General features: G+C 36.3%; 1 protein-coding gene across 1 annotated transcript; it reads right to left on the bottom strand.

Moving 5' to 3' along the window:
- Positions 1–6,305: 6,305 nt before the first annotated feature.
- LOC116122439 lies at positions 6,306–7,121 on the bottom strand. Its single transcript, XM_031408283.1, has 2 exons — positions 6,829–7,121; positions 6,306–6,663 (listed from the first exon to the last, which is right to left on the bottom strand). The coding sequence occupies exons 1-2, from the start codon at positions 7,119–7,121 to the stop codon at positions 6,306–6,308; spliced, it is 651 nt and encodes a 216-aa protein (XP_031264143.1).
- Between the last annotated feature and the right edge of the window lie 10,847 nt (positions 7,122–17,968).

Here is a 17,968-nt window from a genome sequence, read left to right as displayed (position 1 = left end):
AAATGAAAGGGTTCAAGAACTCCATTTCAGACTCTAGCCTATTCATTCTACATCAGCCCTCTGGTCTCATCTATGTCCTGATATATGTAGACGATATCCTTATAACAGGATCAGATCCTAGCTATATTTCTCACCTAAGACAAAATTGAATGAGTAGTTTGCTTTAAAGACTCTTGGTTCCTTGAAATACTTCCTAGGCTTGGAAGCCAACAGAGGGTCTACTAGAATACATCTTAAACAAACCAAATATGCCTTAGATTTGCCAGAAAAAACCAATATGATGGATGCTCATCCTTGCTTCACACTAATGGCTGTTGGTACAAAACTATTTGCTGGTGATAGTCTCTTCTTTGATCAACCAAAGCTCTATAGCAGCACCATAGGGGCACTGCAGTATTTGACCCTTACAAGACCAGATATTAATTTCCCTGTCAATCGGCTGAGTCAATTTTTGCAAGCACCTACTGATCTATAGTGGCAGGCAAGCAAAAGAGTGCTTTGGTATATCAAAGGTACTTTATCCTATGGGCTTCAATTCAAACCAACAAGCACTCTTCATGTTGAGTGCTATACCAACGCTGACTAGGGAAGTAACTTAGACGATAGACGATCAACTAGTGGCTATTGTGTTTACCTTCGTCCAAATTTGATTCAGTGGAGCTCCAGGAAATAGAAGGTAGTGGCTCTCTCTTCCACTGAAGCTGAATATAGAGTTTTAGCTCACACTGCCACTGAAGTGGCATGGCTTTAGAGTAAGTTCTCTAAATTAGGGATTACACTTCCTCACACTCCAATCATTTCGTACGACAATGTTAGTGCAAGTGCTCTAGCCGCCAATCCTGTGTTTCATGCAAGAACAAAACATATTGAGATTGACACATATTATATACGAGAACAAGTATTAGCTAAAAAGATTAGTGTTCAGTACGTGCCTTCTAAATTGCAAATAGCTGATCTTTTAACCAAACCACTATTTGCTACCCAGTTTGCTAAGTTAAGAAAAAAGCTAAGCGTAGTTGAATCTGTTCCTCCATATGCATAGTTCAAATCTGCATACTAGTGTCAGCTACTTATTGCTTATCCTAGTGTTCACTTAGTTCAACTGTTATATAAGTTGATTAATTGCTACTTCAGTTCACTTGTTCAGAATACAATCAGTTCAACTGTCATATGAGTTGATTGGTTGATTGATTAGTTCAGAGCTTATTAGTGTCTACTGCTTACTACTTACTTGGTATTCAGTCAGTTCAATTACTATATAAGTTGATTAGTTGGGGGATCAGTTTAGAGCTTTGATCAATTCCTACTTCAGTTCACTTGTTCATAATATAATCAAATTACAGTCATACAGAATGTAGACATATTATATGTTTTATATGTTCAGATTGTTTTGTATTGTAGTCTTGATTGCTATCAGAATTTGATTCAATTGATTTGTGATTAAAGATTACAGACTTGCTCCTCTTATTCTACAAGTTCAGTTCAGCTTACAGTCATAATTTGTTCAGTTGATGCGTGATCATTGGGCCATAATATGTGGCTCAACTATGTTGACAGCAATGTACTGAAGCTTCTCAGTTTGATTTGAGGGGAAGTGTTGATAAAGTAATGAAGCTTCCCAGTTTGGTTTGAGGGAAAGTGTTGGTAAAAAGGGATGAGAATGCAAAAAAGTTGAGTAGCAGGAGCAAACTGAACTTTGGCAAAAGTGATATCGTTTTGCCAAAGTTCAGTCATCATTATTTCACAAAAGAGAATGCATATTGTTAGAGAATATAGTTTGTGGGTTATCTCAAATTGCATAAAAGGGAAAGTTATTCCCTCTTGTAAAACTGTTTAGAAAAAGAATCACATAGAAGCAAAATTCGATTTCTCTTGTCTTTCTCTTTGTGTTCTCTGAACCCTTGCCATTGTTTCACAAAAGCCACAAACAGATTCCACCAAAAAGCAGGAAAAGGATCAACATCTTTAAGAGTGACTTAAGAAATTGATCAGTATACTCACTTCATCCTTGATAGCATGATGAACTGCTACTTTGCTAGTTTTCAGACATTGTAATTCTGGCAGAGGAATGTTCAATACTTCATAGTACAATATATCAGAAGTCTGTCCAAGAACATGGTGAGAAAAAGCATAATATTATATTTTCCATTATATTTCAACATCCCAGATTAACTACGACCATGAGTACTACCTGGTTGTAGTGAATCGGCATATTCACCAAATGATCAATGCCATGGTACTTAATAGGTTAAGGTTTAGGTTGCTAAGAGTAGCAGTTATGTGATGTACGCCTGATTTTGGATGCATCATCCAAATTCAATTTCTAAGCTACTCTTTCTACAACATCATCATACGTAAAAAGCTTTGACCTTGAAATTCAAAACACAATAGCATCAGATACAATTACTCGGTAATGTACATATACATAATATAATGCACAATCAACAAAGATAAATCTGCAGTAAAATTACAGAATTCAACTTCATCTAATATTAAGCCCTTACATCTCTAGACAAAAATCATCTTCCTTCAGCTTTTCAAGAGATCAGAAGAAATCATCTTCCTTCAGCTTTTCAAGAGATCAGAAGTGAACAACCACTTACCACACAAAATCATGCAAAATTTAGCAAAGTTAAATGACGAGTTGATGAATACCAATTAATTATAAAAACAATAAACATAATGTCTAGGGATGACAAGGAAGATGTTCACTACAAAAAAGCAAAGAGATAAATCACAAATGTAGGGAGATTGTAAACCAAAAATAAAACAAAAGGAATATCAAAGAAAAGCTTAGTTTTCTAAATACATTAGGAACCATGGAGGTGTACCCGTTGATTATGCACATAGTCCAAAAATGAAGGAACATCTGGATAGCGATATTGTTTAGCACTTTCAACTGTATGAGATTTTTAAAAGCAAACAATATCTCCATCTTGAAGCTGCAACAGAGACAATGCCAGAGTTAAACATTATCACAGGGAAAACAAATAACACCATGTCTGTTATGCATAACATTTACCTCGCTAGCTTGAAATTTATATCTATAGTCAATGGGTTCGTACATCACACTGGGCTCAAACATAATTTCCTAAATATCAAAACATGAGTAAGTTACCATCCTCAAAATAATGCATAACCATGCAAATTTAAATATGGCATGCTAGCTGATTATCAAATAAACCATTTGTTAGTGTTTTTACTAATGTCGGATGTGCAAAGAAAAGAGAATGGAAGGAAAAACTAATCTGATTTCATTAGGCAACAAAACCTGCATATAACATACTTTGGCTTACTGTTTCAACTACTGTCAGTAAGCTTTTACTTAATCTCAGCTAAACCACTCAAGTCTAACAACTTCATTACAAATTGGTGAAAGTAAGCTGAGTCATCAAATTCAAAATTAACATACAAGATGACAAAATAAACTTAAACTACTGAACTTAAACAGCACCATGCACGTCCATCTTGCAGCAGCAAGATAACTTCAAACTTTCAGCAACAGCAAAACATACTTCCAGCACAGCATCAACCTTCAACACTCCACCTTGATGCTTTGGTTGGAAACACCAAGTTCTAGTCTTAATGCTTCAAACTTGGATTTGCACAAGGCCTTTGTCATAATGTCAGCAACTTGCTCTTCTCCTCTACAGTGCATTAAACTCACTTCACCACACTGTTTAGCCTCCCTTACTGCATGATATTTAATCTTGATGTGCTTGGTTCTGCCGTGGAGCTCAGGGTTCTTTGCCATGGCCACTGCTGACTGGTTATCACACAAGATTAATGTAGGACCATCCTGCACATGGTGCAAATCATCCAGCATCTTCCTAAGCCACACAGCCTGGTTCACTATTGCTACAGCAGAGACATATTCAGCTTCAACAGTAGACTGTGCCACAGTCTCCTGCTTCCTTGACAGCTAGCAAATTGCACCCTTATTCAGATAAAACACATAACCAGAGGTGCTGCTAGCATCATCTAGGGATCCACCCCAGTCACTATCAGTATACCCCACCAATTTTAGACTTTCAGCTTTCCTAAAACAGATGTCTAACATGATGGTTCCCTTTACACACCTCAACACACGTTTTGCAGCCTTAAAGTGCAGTTCACTTAGGTTGCTCATAAACCTTGAAAGATAACTTGCAATGAACATAAGATCAGGTCTGGTGGCTGTGTAATACAACAAACTTCCCACCAAGCTTTTGTATTTCCCTTCATCTACCCTCTCTGCACCATCAGATTTGCTTAGTTTCAGGTTGGGAACCAGTGGGGTATCCACTGGTTTACAATTGTCCATTCCAAACTTCATGAGAAGCTCGGTTGCATACCTTTGTTAGCACACAAAAATCTCACCTGCAGTCTGCCTTATCTCCATGCCTAGGAAATATTTCATCAATCCTAAGTTAGTCATTTCAAACTCAGTTTGCATGGCTGACTTAAACTGGTCCAGCTCTTCAGGATTGCTTCTAGTCACTAATAAGTCATCAACATAGAGAGAGACCACAGCCAAACCCCTTTCAGTTTTCCTTATGTAAAGAGTGTGTTCATTTGGGCTTCTAGAGTAACCAAGGCTCCACAAATGGTCATTTATTTGGCTGTGCCAGGCTCTAGGAGCTTGCTTCAAGCCATACAAGGCTTTCCTTAGTAGATAAACATGATCCTCTTTGCCCTCAACCTTGTAGCCTTCCAGTTGCTCCATAAAAATCTCCTCTGAAATCCAACCATTCAAGAATGCCAATTTGACATCCAGTTGGAAAATATTTCCAGTTAAACTGAGCTGCAAGTGCCAACAGCAGCCTGATTGTGTCTTGCCTAGCTACCGGGGCAAATGTCTCTGAAAAATCAATACCTGGTTGCTGTGCAAAGCCCTTCACCACCAGCCTTGCTTTATGCTTATAGATTGTGCCATCTGGATTGATTTTCAGTTTGAAAATCCATTTCACCTGAATTACTTTCCTTTTTTTAGGTCTTGGCACCAATTTCCAGGCTTGATTTTTATCAATCATGTTGAGTTCCTCCTGCATTGTAGCCCTCCACACTTCAGATTTTACAGCTTCAAGATAACATCTTGGTTCCACCACTGCCATATTACACCTTTTGTATACATCAGCCAATGATCTTGTCCCTCTAACAGCATGTTCTTCTTCCTCATCTGAATCTGCCTCTTGAATCAGCCCCTCATTCATCTCTTCCTGTCTTGATTCAGCCTGCACATCAACTCTCTTTTCTTCCCAGTTCCAGACTCCACCTTCATCAACCTTTATGTCTATTTGATTACAATCTTCCTAGACTTAGGAACATAAACTCTATAGGCTTTAGAGTTGCTGCTATAGCCTATAAGTATCCCAATTTCAGCCTTATCATCCAATTTGGATCTTTTGCTTGCTGGGATCATTACATAGGCTATACGTCCAAATACTTTCAAGCTCCCCACTGCAGGTTTGATTCCACTCCACGCTTCAATTGGTGTTTGATGTTTGATGTTTGACTGCCTTGGTGGGCAGCCTATTTAGGAGAAAAACTGCTGTATTAACAGCTTCAACCCAGAACACTTTAGGAAGATTTTTTTCAGCCATCATGCACCTAGCCATTTCCATAATGGTTCAGTTTCTTCTTTCACAAACACCATTCTGCTGAGGGGTGTATGGCACTATGAACTGCTGCTGAATTCCAGCTTCACTGCAAATTTTGCTGAATTCATTTGAGGTGTACTCTGTCCCGTTGTCACTTCTTACGGTTTTGATCAAGGTTCCAGCTTCATTCTCCACCAGCAACTTGAATTTCTTAAACACAGCAGCCACTTCATTTTTCTGCTTAAGGAAATACACCCAAGCTACCCCTGAGTAGTCATCAATGAAGAGTACAAAGAACCTGCTGCCATTTAAGGATTCAGTCTTCATTGGACCACACACATCCGTGTGGATCAATTGCAGCTTGTGACTTGCTCTCCAGGCTTGATTCGAAGGAAATGAAGGCCTGCTAAGTTTGCCAAGTTGGCAGGTTGTACATAAGGATTTTTTCTCTTCTATTTCAGGTAGCTCCAGCACCAATTCTCTTGCCTTAAGTTCTTTGATTCCCAAGTAATGAAAGTGGCCAAACCTTTTATGCCACAAATCAGACTCATCAACCTTACTAGTTAGTGCTAGGTTTCCTGGTTTTTTCCACTCTACCGAGAAGCTTTTTCCTAGCATCCTGACACTCATCAATTCATTTCCCTCACAATCCATTATTACACAAGCATGATTTTGAAAATGTAAGGTGTAGTTTTTCTCCAACATTTGACCTACACTTAACAGGTTTTATGCAATTTCAGGAACAAATAAAACACTTGAAATGATCTTGGTACCTGGTTGAGTTTGGATAGCCACATCTCCAATCCCTTTTGCCTTCACATACTCACCATTTCCCACCTTGACCTTGGAGTTGTATGTTCTGTCTATCCTGACAAAATTCTCCAGTTTTGTTGCCATGTGGTTAGTACAACCACTGTCTATTAGCCAAACATCACCGGTGGTCTGCATGGAGTAGCATGAAGCTACAAACAGCTGTTCTGGTTCACTGCTATGCTGTTGGTCTTCTACACTTTGTGCTTGCTGTGGTGGCTGTGCATTTTTATTCCTGCACACTTTTTCAATGTGCTTGAACTGTTTGCACCTCCTGCATTGGATCCCAAGTCTGAACCAACACTTACTGTCTGGATGTCCCTTCTTTTTGCAGTGAGAACATGGTGGATAATTCCTTCCTCCACTCAGTTTTCCCCACTATCCATCAGTTCTCTCTTTTCCTCTCTTATCTCCAGCATATTTCTTATTTCTTCCCTACACATTCAACCCCTTTTGAGCAGCCATCATAGCACCTTCATTTGAGTCATCCTGCCTCATCAACCTTCTTTGTTCTTGGGCCTGTAGGGCATGAACCAATTCGGTGAGGCTGATTTGGGAGAGGTCCTTTGAATCTTCTAAGGAAGATATTTTGGACTCAAATCTTTTCGATAGGCTGACTAACACTTTCTCAACTATCATCTTGTCACTCATCTCAACTCCCAACAATCTAATCTTGTTCACTACACTCATAAGCCAATCTACATACTCTTTAACCTTCTTTACCTCCTGCATTCTTAGCATTTTGAACTCTCTTCACAGGTTCATAACTTGCATATTTCGAGTTGTATCACTCCCCATGAACTCCTCCCTCAATCTATCCCAAGCTTCCTTTGCAGTTTCACATGCCATTATCCTTGTAAATACAAGGTCTGTTACTGCAGAATGTATGTGAGAAAGGGCTCTTGGAGCTTTGGACATTTCCTCCTCATACATCCTCATTTGATTCAAAGTTGGGTTTGGACCAAGCTGCGGTGGTTGTTTCTCCTCTTGCACATACTGCCACAACCCTTGCCCTCTTAGGTAGGCTCTCATTCTAACAGCCCAGATGTGATGCTGGTCCCCATTGAACACTGGAGGTGAGAGAGAAGCCGATTGAGTTGCCATGCGAAACCAGGTTGGAGTTTTTCTGGAAAGTGTTGTTCTTGCGGAAGGTTGAAGTTTGATGGTGATTCAGGATGTTTTTGAGTGAGTTTGTTAGATGCTGGTTTGTTAATGCAGCTCTGATACCATGTTAGTGTTTTTACTAATGTCGGATGTGCAAAGAAAAGAGAATGGAAGGAAAAACTGATCTGATTTCATTAGGCAACAAAACCTGCATATAACATACTTTGGCTTACTATTTCAACTACTGTCAGTAAGCTTTTACTTAATCTCAGCTAAACCACTCAAGTCTAACAACTTCATTACAAATTGGTGAAAGTAAGTTGAGTCATCAAATTCAAAATTAACATACAAGATGACAAAATAAACTTAAACTACTGAACTTAAAACAGCACCATGCACGTCCATCTTGTAGCAGCAAGATAACTTCAAACTTTCAGCAACAGCAAAACATACTTCTAGAACAGCATCAACCTTCAACACCATCATTCCAATGCAACCTCCAGAATGGACTTAAACCCCAAAATCCTGTAACTAGAGATCTCAGCTCTCAGACAACTCAACTCTTCATGGTCCACATTTTTAACTGACAATATTAAAAGTCAACCCTTAATACATCAGTCACTCCAAATAACCAAAGCATGGAGAGACAGACAAGTGGACCTAAAACGAGTTGCGTACCAGTAAGTATCCTACACACTCTAGGGCAGAGAGCACCAAATTATCATAATTTTTTGCTCATAGGCAAGGATGACATTGGCTTCAAGTCCAAGCATAACTAAAGGAAATCATCTCCAAAACATAAGAAATAATATAAATCTCTAAGGGGCCGCAAACTGTTAGCACACCCAAACTTTAAATTTCATAAAACGGTGTGATTAACTACTTTTAACATATATTTTTTTTAAAACCACTGAAGTTGCTTTTTTTTGCTAATTGAAGACCATTTTTCCTCAAGAGAATTTTGAGTGCTCAAATCCTTCATTTTTTTTTTTTTTTTTTTTTCCAAATACAGTACTAAATACATTTTGCATTAACTATTGAAAATAAGTCTGAAATACTATAGCAATCCACTCCTTAGTCACAACAATTGAAGAGAAACGTATCCTTTTTGCAGCTTTACTAATTAAGTAATGGACTAAGAAATTCTTAAACCACTCAGCTTGAGTTCGCCACCGTTCATTTAAGGCTTCTCATGAAAGATAAGCAGCAGGAAACAAACCTCACAGAGTTTGATTTCTTCATCAGGATCATAGCTAGCCATTTTTTTAGTTTTGCCAAATATTCGATCGGATTACCAGTACTCTTCACAAAAAGCCTTCCAACATAGCTATTATCACAGAAAAATAATCTCTTCCAGAAGAGAAAAAAAAAAAAAAAATACACTCACAGACACAAATATACAATAGAAAACAACAAAGTACCACAGCTGTTCTTTCTCAGGGTCATAAAGCTTGAAAAAAAGTAATATATCTTCCTTTGTCTTGCCAGGTGGAGCAATAGGCCGTAAATACTGAACATAAAATACAAACGTAAATAACATTTATTTTGATTGGTAAGCCACTCTAAATTAAATGTTTTTGAGGGCTGTTTAGCTTCAGGTAATTTTGGTATTATCAAAACTATACAGATAGCTATAGAAATTAGCATATCGACTTTATACTAGTAGCCTCACTGAGGGATGCTACTATTTTGCTAGTGGACACCTGCCCACATGTATCCACTACTTTTTATCAATATAATTTTCATGTTTCTTTAAAAGTAATAGAAATGACATTAATAACATCACTTAAAATATGGCGATAGTTCAAGGAAGAAACCAGAAAGCTTAAATAGGAAGGAAAGAATTACCAGTCCACGCTCTACTTCCAAGAACAACTTCAACTCCGCATTATGAACCTTATTCGATGTCTCCTTCAGCTGCCCAACCCAAAATACCAAGATAAAAAAAAAAAAAAAAGAAACTGGGCAATGCATATCTTCATGTCCTTAGGCACTAAAACCACTAAAACAAGTGCCCAATTTATATAGTAAAACCATTTGGAATAATGACACCCCAACAGCAAAATGGAAGGAGACATTGCCAAAGCTGATGACAATTCGATACAATATTGCAGAAATAAAACATAATGTTGGAGATAAGCAACATCAATTATCTCATATTGAAATGTATATTTTCATATAGAAAACCTAAAACATAAAAACTATAGATTTGTGACAGCTACCACAAAGTGTTTTACCATTAGCAAGAGCAGAAAAAAAAATACAATGGATGGGAATTAGCACATGCATTGAAACGGATGGTCAAAATCATAATGCTGAATAAATAAAGAACAATTATCAGAACAATTCACTAGTTCTTCCAAGGAAACATATGGATATTAATTCACAATGAAATTACAAATCATACAGGATTACATATTTGCCTAATATAGACAATTGCAAGCAACATATTAGCAATGGCCCAAAAGAAGAATGTTTGTTATAATTATTACATCACAAGGAGTCCCTTGAACAAATTTGGCATTGCCTGAAACTAAACAAACCTACCAAAAAACTCTTGAAACAGTAACTATAGGGTAGTAATAGCAAGCAGAACTACTTATAGTTTGTGTTTCCTCCAAAGGTGTCAACGGCCGATTAGGGCGGTATGTATGGTTCTGGCACTGTGCCCACAGCCAAAACCGCTGAAGTTGCACTAGAATACCAAACTCTTTAGCAACCTCTTGCTGCACACACAATCCATCACATCGAGTCTGTAATACCCTGTATTTTTTTATAGAATTTTATTTTTTGATTTTAGGGGGTAAAGTGTTAGATTTTGAATGTTTTAGGAGAGCAAAGTGTAATGGCCGAAACAAGTGAGAACTAAAGTGAAATTTGTCAGACATTTTGATGAACAGTTATCATTCAAAGAAAGGAAAAAGGGAGAAGAAGGGAACGATGGGGAGAAGAAGAAGAGAAGAAAGAAAGAGAGGGAAGAGAGGAAAAAAAGAGAGAAAATGGAGAAAAGAAAAGAGAGAAAAAAGAAAGGAAGAAGGGAGAGAACGTAGAGAGAGAGGAGTAAAGAATGATGAAGCTGGCTGGAAAAGTGCCCACCGGCGAACAAAACTCCGATGATCGGAAAGAGTGGAGGAAGATCAAGCATGTGGGAGGTGAATAAAGCTTAAAATTTCTCTCTTTGATGAGTTTTAGTTTAATTGATTTGTATTGTTCATAATTGAGCACAATGGCATGAGATTGAATTAAAATATGGAGATTGATTTCAATAATTTTATGTGAGTAGAATGTACACGTTGTTCCTAAACAAAAATGGGTTAAAGATATAATTTTTGATATAAGTGTTTATTGTGCAAAAATTTGTCCATCTGGGATTCTAAAATTGTTTATATGTTTTGGCTTCTTGATTGAAGCTGAATTTTTGATATCTTGTTGTAGGCTTCTTGAGGAGTGTTGAGAAATTTATTTCACTCAAAAACTCAAAGGATTGAATTTTATATGGATTTTTTAAGTTGCCTTGTCAATTCTGGAATTTTCGTTTTCTGCAGAGCATGTATTTTCGGAAAATGATTTGATGCATCTATTCTTATCCAAATTGAGTGATTTTAATTCTGGTGAATCTTATATGTGTCTAATTAAATTCTGGAGAGTTTTGTGAGGTTTAGATTAAGGGTTGAATTGTTATTAATTTTACAAGTTAGTAACCTCAATTCTGGAAGCATTTGGCAGATTTGAATGAGTTGAAAGAAAATTGTGTTTTAAATAGTTACTGATTCTAGAATACTTGAGAAAATTATGGTAACAACTTATGTGTCTGTAGAAGGCCCCATCAAAATTATGGCTCAAAATGATGGATAAAGTTTTTATGAAAAATCCAAGAGTGACCAATGTTCGGTTATAAGACAGTTTTGTTAAAGAATAAGCTAAGTTAATCTTTTGGTGTGTGTGAAGTTTCCAATTAATTTAATAATGAGGTGTTACCTTATGGGGACTCACGTATGGAGAATTTATTGGATTTTATATATAGGGAGGCAAGCGGGGCATTGTTAGAGGATTTCAATCTTTTTTGGCTTAAGGGTCAAGCTCCAAAATGGTGAGTGGAAAATCCAAATCCTAACTTTCATTTTGAAATAATTGTTTGTTATAAACTTCAAATGAGTTGTTTTGGTTTATTATTTGCCATAATTTAGTGATTTACTTTATATAAATATGATTTATTGCCAATGTTATTGGTTTACATGAGAAATTGAGTTTTTTTTTTTTTTTTTGGAAAATTGTTGTTGATAATATAAAAATTGGGTTAAGGTGTTATTATGAAATCATGTTGAAAACTTGCATTTTAGCCTTATACTGCACATGAGAATTTAATGTTATGTTATATGTTTTCTTGATGAATGAAGGCATGAGATTTATATAAAATAGTGAGTTAAAGGTATGTATATTGCTGATAGTAGTTTTCAAACCACCATATATAGTACTCATCCCCCTCATGATATTGATTTGATTCTACCCATGCGTATGATATGATTTTGCCGATCCAAGTGGGTCGAAGGCCCGAGCAAGGCAGATATCACTACACAAGATTTTGTCGGCCCAAGTGAGTCGAAGGCCCGAGCGAGGCAAATATCGCTAGACATGATTTTGCCGGCCCACGTGGGTCGGAGGCTCGAGCGAGGTAAAGATCGGTAGACATGATTTGGTCAGTCCAAGTGGGTCGAAGGCTTGAACAAAGCAAATATCACTAGACATGATTTTGTTGGCCCAAATGGGTCAAAGGGCCGAGCAAGGTAGATATCACTAGACATGATTTTGCCGGCCCAAGTGGGTCGAAGGCCTGAGCGAGGCAGATATCACTAGACAGGATATGATTGTGCCGACCCGAGTGATGCATGGTCTCGTTGGGTTGAAGGCTTGAGCGGTGATAGATTCTGCCTATCAGGATGGATCTAGTGGTTCAAACCATGCAATGTTAGATCTTGTTAGGTTGAACGAATTTTCCCCTACGTACTAGTTGGATAAGAGTTTTCACATGTGATTGAGAGATGGTTTGGATATGTATATGTATATCATGAATTTAAATTGGAAATTTATAAACGCAAGTGCTATCTGTATACAAAATGTTTTTTGAAATGAGATTTTTTAAAGAAAATGAGTATTGATTTGTTACCATGAAAGTTTTCAGAAAGAAGTTTTTTTTTTTTCCAGTGAGAGATTTCGGCATTGGTTATGAAAGATGGTTTATATTATAAAATGTATTTATGGAAATGAGATTTTATGAGCATGAATGTTTTATTGTATATTGAAATATTTTATTTCATACTCAAGGGATCCAACCTATTGCTTGTAAATATGTTTACAAGAAAAAATACCATTCGGATGGCACAATAGAAAGATTAAAAGCCAAGCTTGTTGCTAAAGGCTATACTCAGCAAGAAGAGATCGATTATCACGAGACTTTTTCTCCTATAGCCAAGATTGTCACTATTCAATGTCTTGTAGCTATTACAGCCATTAAGGGCTGGCATTTGCAGCAATTCGACATATATAATGCTTTCCTTCACGGGGATTTGGATTAAGACATATATATGGTAAACACCCCCCCCCCCCCCCCCCCCCCCCGATATACAAAAGGCAAACCTGGTTAGGTATGCAAACTCCTCAAAGTTTATATGGACTCAAGCAAGCTTCACGTCAATGGCATGCAAAATTTCCCAATTCTCTCATTCACTATGGTTTTACACATTCAACTTTCGATTATAGTTTATTTACCATGTGACTAAGATTCATTTAAAGCTTTGTTAGTGTACGTTGTGACATTGTTGTTGCTTCCAATTCCATTGCTTGCATTGAGTCTCTTAAGAACTTTCTAAACACTTGCTTCAAAATTAGGATTTGGGTCCACTTCGATATTTTCTCAGCATTGAGCTAGCAAGATCTACCAAAGGAATTCATTTGTGTCGCGAAAATCCAATCTGGATATACTCTCAAACTCTGGTCACTCTCGGCTCCAAACCTGCCAAACTACCAATGGATCAAAATCGCAAGCTACATAAAGACCCGGCACTGCACTCCAAGATCATAGCTCTTTCAGGAGACTCATTGGCAGGCTTCTATACTTGACACACCTAGGCCATATATTAGTTATTCAGTCCAACTTCTCAGCCAGTTCATGTCTCGACCAAGTGATCTTCACCTACAACTGCACACAGATTTTAAAGTATCTCAAAAGCAATCTAGGTTAGGGTCTTCTCATCTCGGCTAACTCCCCTCTTCAGTTGCATGGTTATGGTTGTCCATTGGGCTTCATGCCCTGATACCTGAAAATCAACCACTGTTTTTTGCCTCTTCATTGGACAATCCCTTGTCTCTTGGAAATCCAAAAAGCAGTCTGTTGTATCTCGTTCTTCTACCGAGGCTGAGTACCGTGCTATGGTAGCCACTGGTTGCAAGTTTCATGGATTCGTCAAATATTTCATGCTTGCACATTCCACATCCTAATCCCCATTCTGCATTGCGATAATCAAGCGCTTTACATTACTGTGAAGCCCGTTTTCCATGAACGTACCTTAGCACATAGAAGTGGTTTGTCACATCATTTGAAACAAAATTCAAGAGAGAAGCATTGCCACTGCCCATGTCCCTAGCCACTCACAGTTAGTCTATATATTCCCTAAAGCACTCCTCTAATGTGCTTAATACTCTTCTTTCCAAAATGGGAATAGTTAATCTCTATTCTCCCTCTTTGGGGTGGGGGGGTGGTATTGGACAATAATAAACTTGAAAATGTTTGGACAATAATAACTTGAAAATGAACATCACATGTAGTTGCAAATCACCACTACTTTACAAAAGGGCCCTCGGCACATTTAGATGAGAAGGGTAGTCATGTGCATTGTAATTTAATAGTCAATTATTTTGTTGCTCAGTTGTACAAATTAGTGGTAGAGTTAGTTATTCTTTTCTTCAAGAATCATCTGTACAAAAGGCATATTTAGGCTATTTTTTTGTACTTATTTTACAATAAATACAATATACTCAATTGAGGAATTCTTCAACCAAACATTGGTATTCTCCTTTCTCGAAGCTTTTCTTGTGCGAGACACCAAAATATGAAGAAACAACAAGAATGAACATAAAGTTTAATCAGATACGAATACTAGTTCATATTACAAAACCCAAATGAAAGTAAATACTAACTACCACCACCCCCCTCCCCCCCCCCCCCCCCCCCCCCCCCCCCCCCGGCCCCAACAACAAAAAAAAAAAAAAAAAAAAGACCAAAGCCAGAGCAACTAACCTTAATGCTAGCACAGTCAAAGCCTTTGTGTGGCTAAAAGATCAAACTTTCATGACCCTCAGTTTCTTTCCACTAAAAACTCTGGTAATGTTGCTTTCTAAAGGAAATGAAGTTTTTTTTGCGTGTTGTGAAAGACAATAGTCAAACACAGAGCCAAGTATTATATAAGGTTTTTTTTTTTCTTTTTTTAATGAAAATAAGAAGTTATTAAGTATATTTTTTATCTGAAAATTAAAAATAATAATAATAATAATAAAGTTGTAAAATTATTTTAAAATGTACACTAAATTTACCGTTTTCCAGTAATCTTATTATTATTACATCTTTTTAATTTTCCTTTAACCTTGTATTGTATTACAATATTTTCTCATTTTTTTCCATGACCTTATCATAAAGATTTTGGAAGCTTTAGTAACAAAGATTACATAAAAAAAAAAAATGATTAATATTAATTCGATTCCATAAATAATGAAAATACATTTATTTTATTTACCTTTAAACCATCCAAAAAGAGCTTTTAATCCTAGTAAAAAACTTTTACTATCTAAAAATAGTTTTTATATCAAATACATAATATAGAGATATTTACTTATCGTTTAGGTACTAGTAATTTTGCAAAACCTTCTATCGTCTGTCGGCGTTAACAAAATTGACAATTGCTCTTAGTTTTCTCTTTTTGCCATACCAAACCAGAAAAAAAAAAAAATGGGGTTTAATGAAAACATTTCCCTAAAAATAAACATATTATTCAAATTTAGCAAAATAGCTCATTCAAGTGCAAAGGTGTCTTCCACTTCAGGTAGGTAGGACAAAAAAGTATATAATAACTTTTATTATTCATACATTTACTATTTAGTTCACAATCAAATAGATGGTTAAATTCAAAATAAATATTTAAGGGTGTGTTTGTTTTGTTATTTTGGGTAGGATTTTTGAAATAATATTGTGGAGTTGAGTTGGGTTATTATTACAAGAATATGATTTCAATAAAATGTGTTTGGTAGAGTATTTTGACCTTATTATTTGAGTTGAATAAATTGTTGAATATTTATTTGGTATATTTTTTACAAATGATTTATTAATACAATATTTTGGTGCATTTTGTTAAAATAATTTATTATTATAACCTAAAAACTTATCAATTTACATTTTAATAATATTAAACATTTGATTGGTAATTTCATAGCCACTAAATTAAAAAATAATCTCATATAAATTTCAAGTACTAATCCAACTGTTTAAAAACACCATATTAAAACATATATGACAAAGCTACTAATTATGAACCCTTAGAACGTTTGTACACCTATACTCTATTAACAACTATGACATAGTCATATGTGCTGCCCACATTTCAGTCGTTATGTTATCCCGTAGAGTCGCCACGTCGTCTATGTATAATACCTTGCTACGGTTGACTCGATTCGTCTCCATTTCCGTCATCTTCTGCTCGTTTTGGCCATCAAAATATACTTGCTCATTACCCGTATTTTCAATATACCGTTGGATGATAGGGTCCTCCGTATTGTACATTCTGATAAAATTATGAAGTACACAACATGCCATAACAATTTTCCCTTGTTTGTCCAACAGGTAATTGTTCATTCCATTGAGAATACGGAACCTTTTTTTTTAAAACACCAAAGCTTCTCTTGACAACAATGCGGAGTGATGCATGTCTATAATTAACAACTCTTGTGGCCTGTAATAACTCTCTCTAGCTACTATACTTTGGGAAAATATATTATGAAATCACTAAATATGTTATAGAAAACATATATGTACATAAGTATAAGATAGTGGGCCCAAAAATAGCATTACTTTTATATACAAATCTCTACATCAAGTACCATAGTCACAAAAATAAACTCAAAATACAGTCAAACAATGTTGTCTTTCTCCTCCGCTACTTGACGTCTGATCCTACCGCATATCTTCTACTACCTGCAAAAACAGTGAAATCAATGGGGTGAGCACTAATTGCTCAGTAAGTAAACCCACAATACTTCTATTCTTTCTCCATCACTCAGATCCTAGATTTTCTTCCCTTACACCAAACTTCTCAATTCTTCTCTACCCTTTATAAAATTCTAGTTTCTCACTTACCAATATGTAAGCACAAATTGGGAAACTAACTCGGGATAGTAGAAATGGTATGATGCATATGCAAAAATGCATAAACTTTTTCTATGCATTGCATTCTCTTTTCTGTTTTCTTATTTTGTTTTCTTTCTTTTTCTGTTTCTCTTCTTTCTTTTCTTTTTCTCTTGCTTTTCTATTCTTTCTTTCTTTTCTATTCTTTTCTATTCTATTCTTTCTATTCTATTCTTTTCTATTCTATTCTATTCTATTCTTTTCTTTTCTTTTCTTTTCTTTTCTTTTCGTGTTTGCCGATCGGACTCGGTTGAGGCATGGATTCGGAACCTTGGCCGTGTGAGTGGGTACAGTGCTCATCTACATGCACTTCTAACGGACTACAAATTCTTCTCTCTTATTCTGAGGCCACTCACTCAAGGCGGCATGCATGTAGGTATGCTTTTTTGGGTACAGTCCTCATCCACATGCACTTCTAACGGACTGTACAAATTCTTCTTTTTTATTCTGAGGCCACTCAGTAAAGGCTCCGTGCATGTGGGTTATTCTTCTTCTCGGTCACTCATGGGTTCCCCATCGCAATAGCCTTCTCTTCTCTTATCTTTTTACATTTCTTTAAATAAAATTTCAGATTTGAACTTCCTTAATTATATTCTTTAGAGGATGATTCTACAATTTATTTCTTTCTCTTTATACTTTAATGTTCTCATACATGTATATGTGCATGGAAATATTCTCATTATGGCATATAAAGATATCATTAGGGAACTAGTATTTTCTACCAACAATATTCCCATACTTGAAATCAATTATAGATTATTAGACTAAAAATAAACTAATAAATTGGAAGCACTTTTGCGGTAGTCATTCTGCACAGGTCATATTCAAGGAGGCATATCTCGAGTTATACACATCGGATTGCTATGATCTTGGTCTTATTTTAAAGCTTAGAGAAAGGGCTACAACTTTTATGTTTAGGTCTCAACCCAGTTCGATATATAAGATGCTAAAAAATTACTCAGAAAGCCATGGATTTGACAGGGCAACCATGGTAACATGTTTTCTCTTAGGATTTTCATCAAACAAT

Source organism: Pistacia vera, unplaced genomic scaffold (assembly GCF_008641045.1).
Source record: "Pistacia vera cultivar Batoury unplaced genomic scaffold, PisVer_v2 Contig134, whole genome shotgun sequence".
Lineage (NCBI taxonomy): Eukaryota > Viridiplantae > Streptophyta > Magnoliopsida > Sapindales > Anacardiaceae > Pistacia > Pistacia vera.
This window is presented reverse-complemented; position numbering and strand designations above follow the sequence as displayed.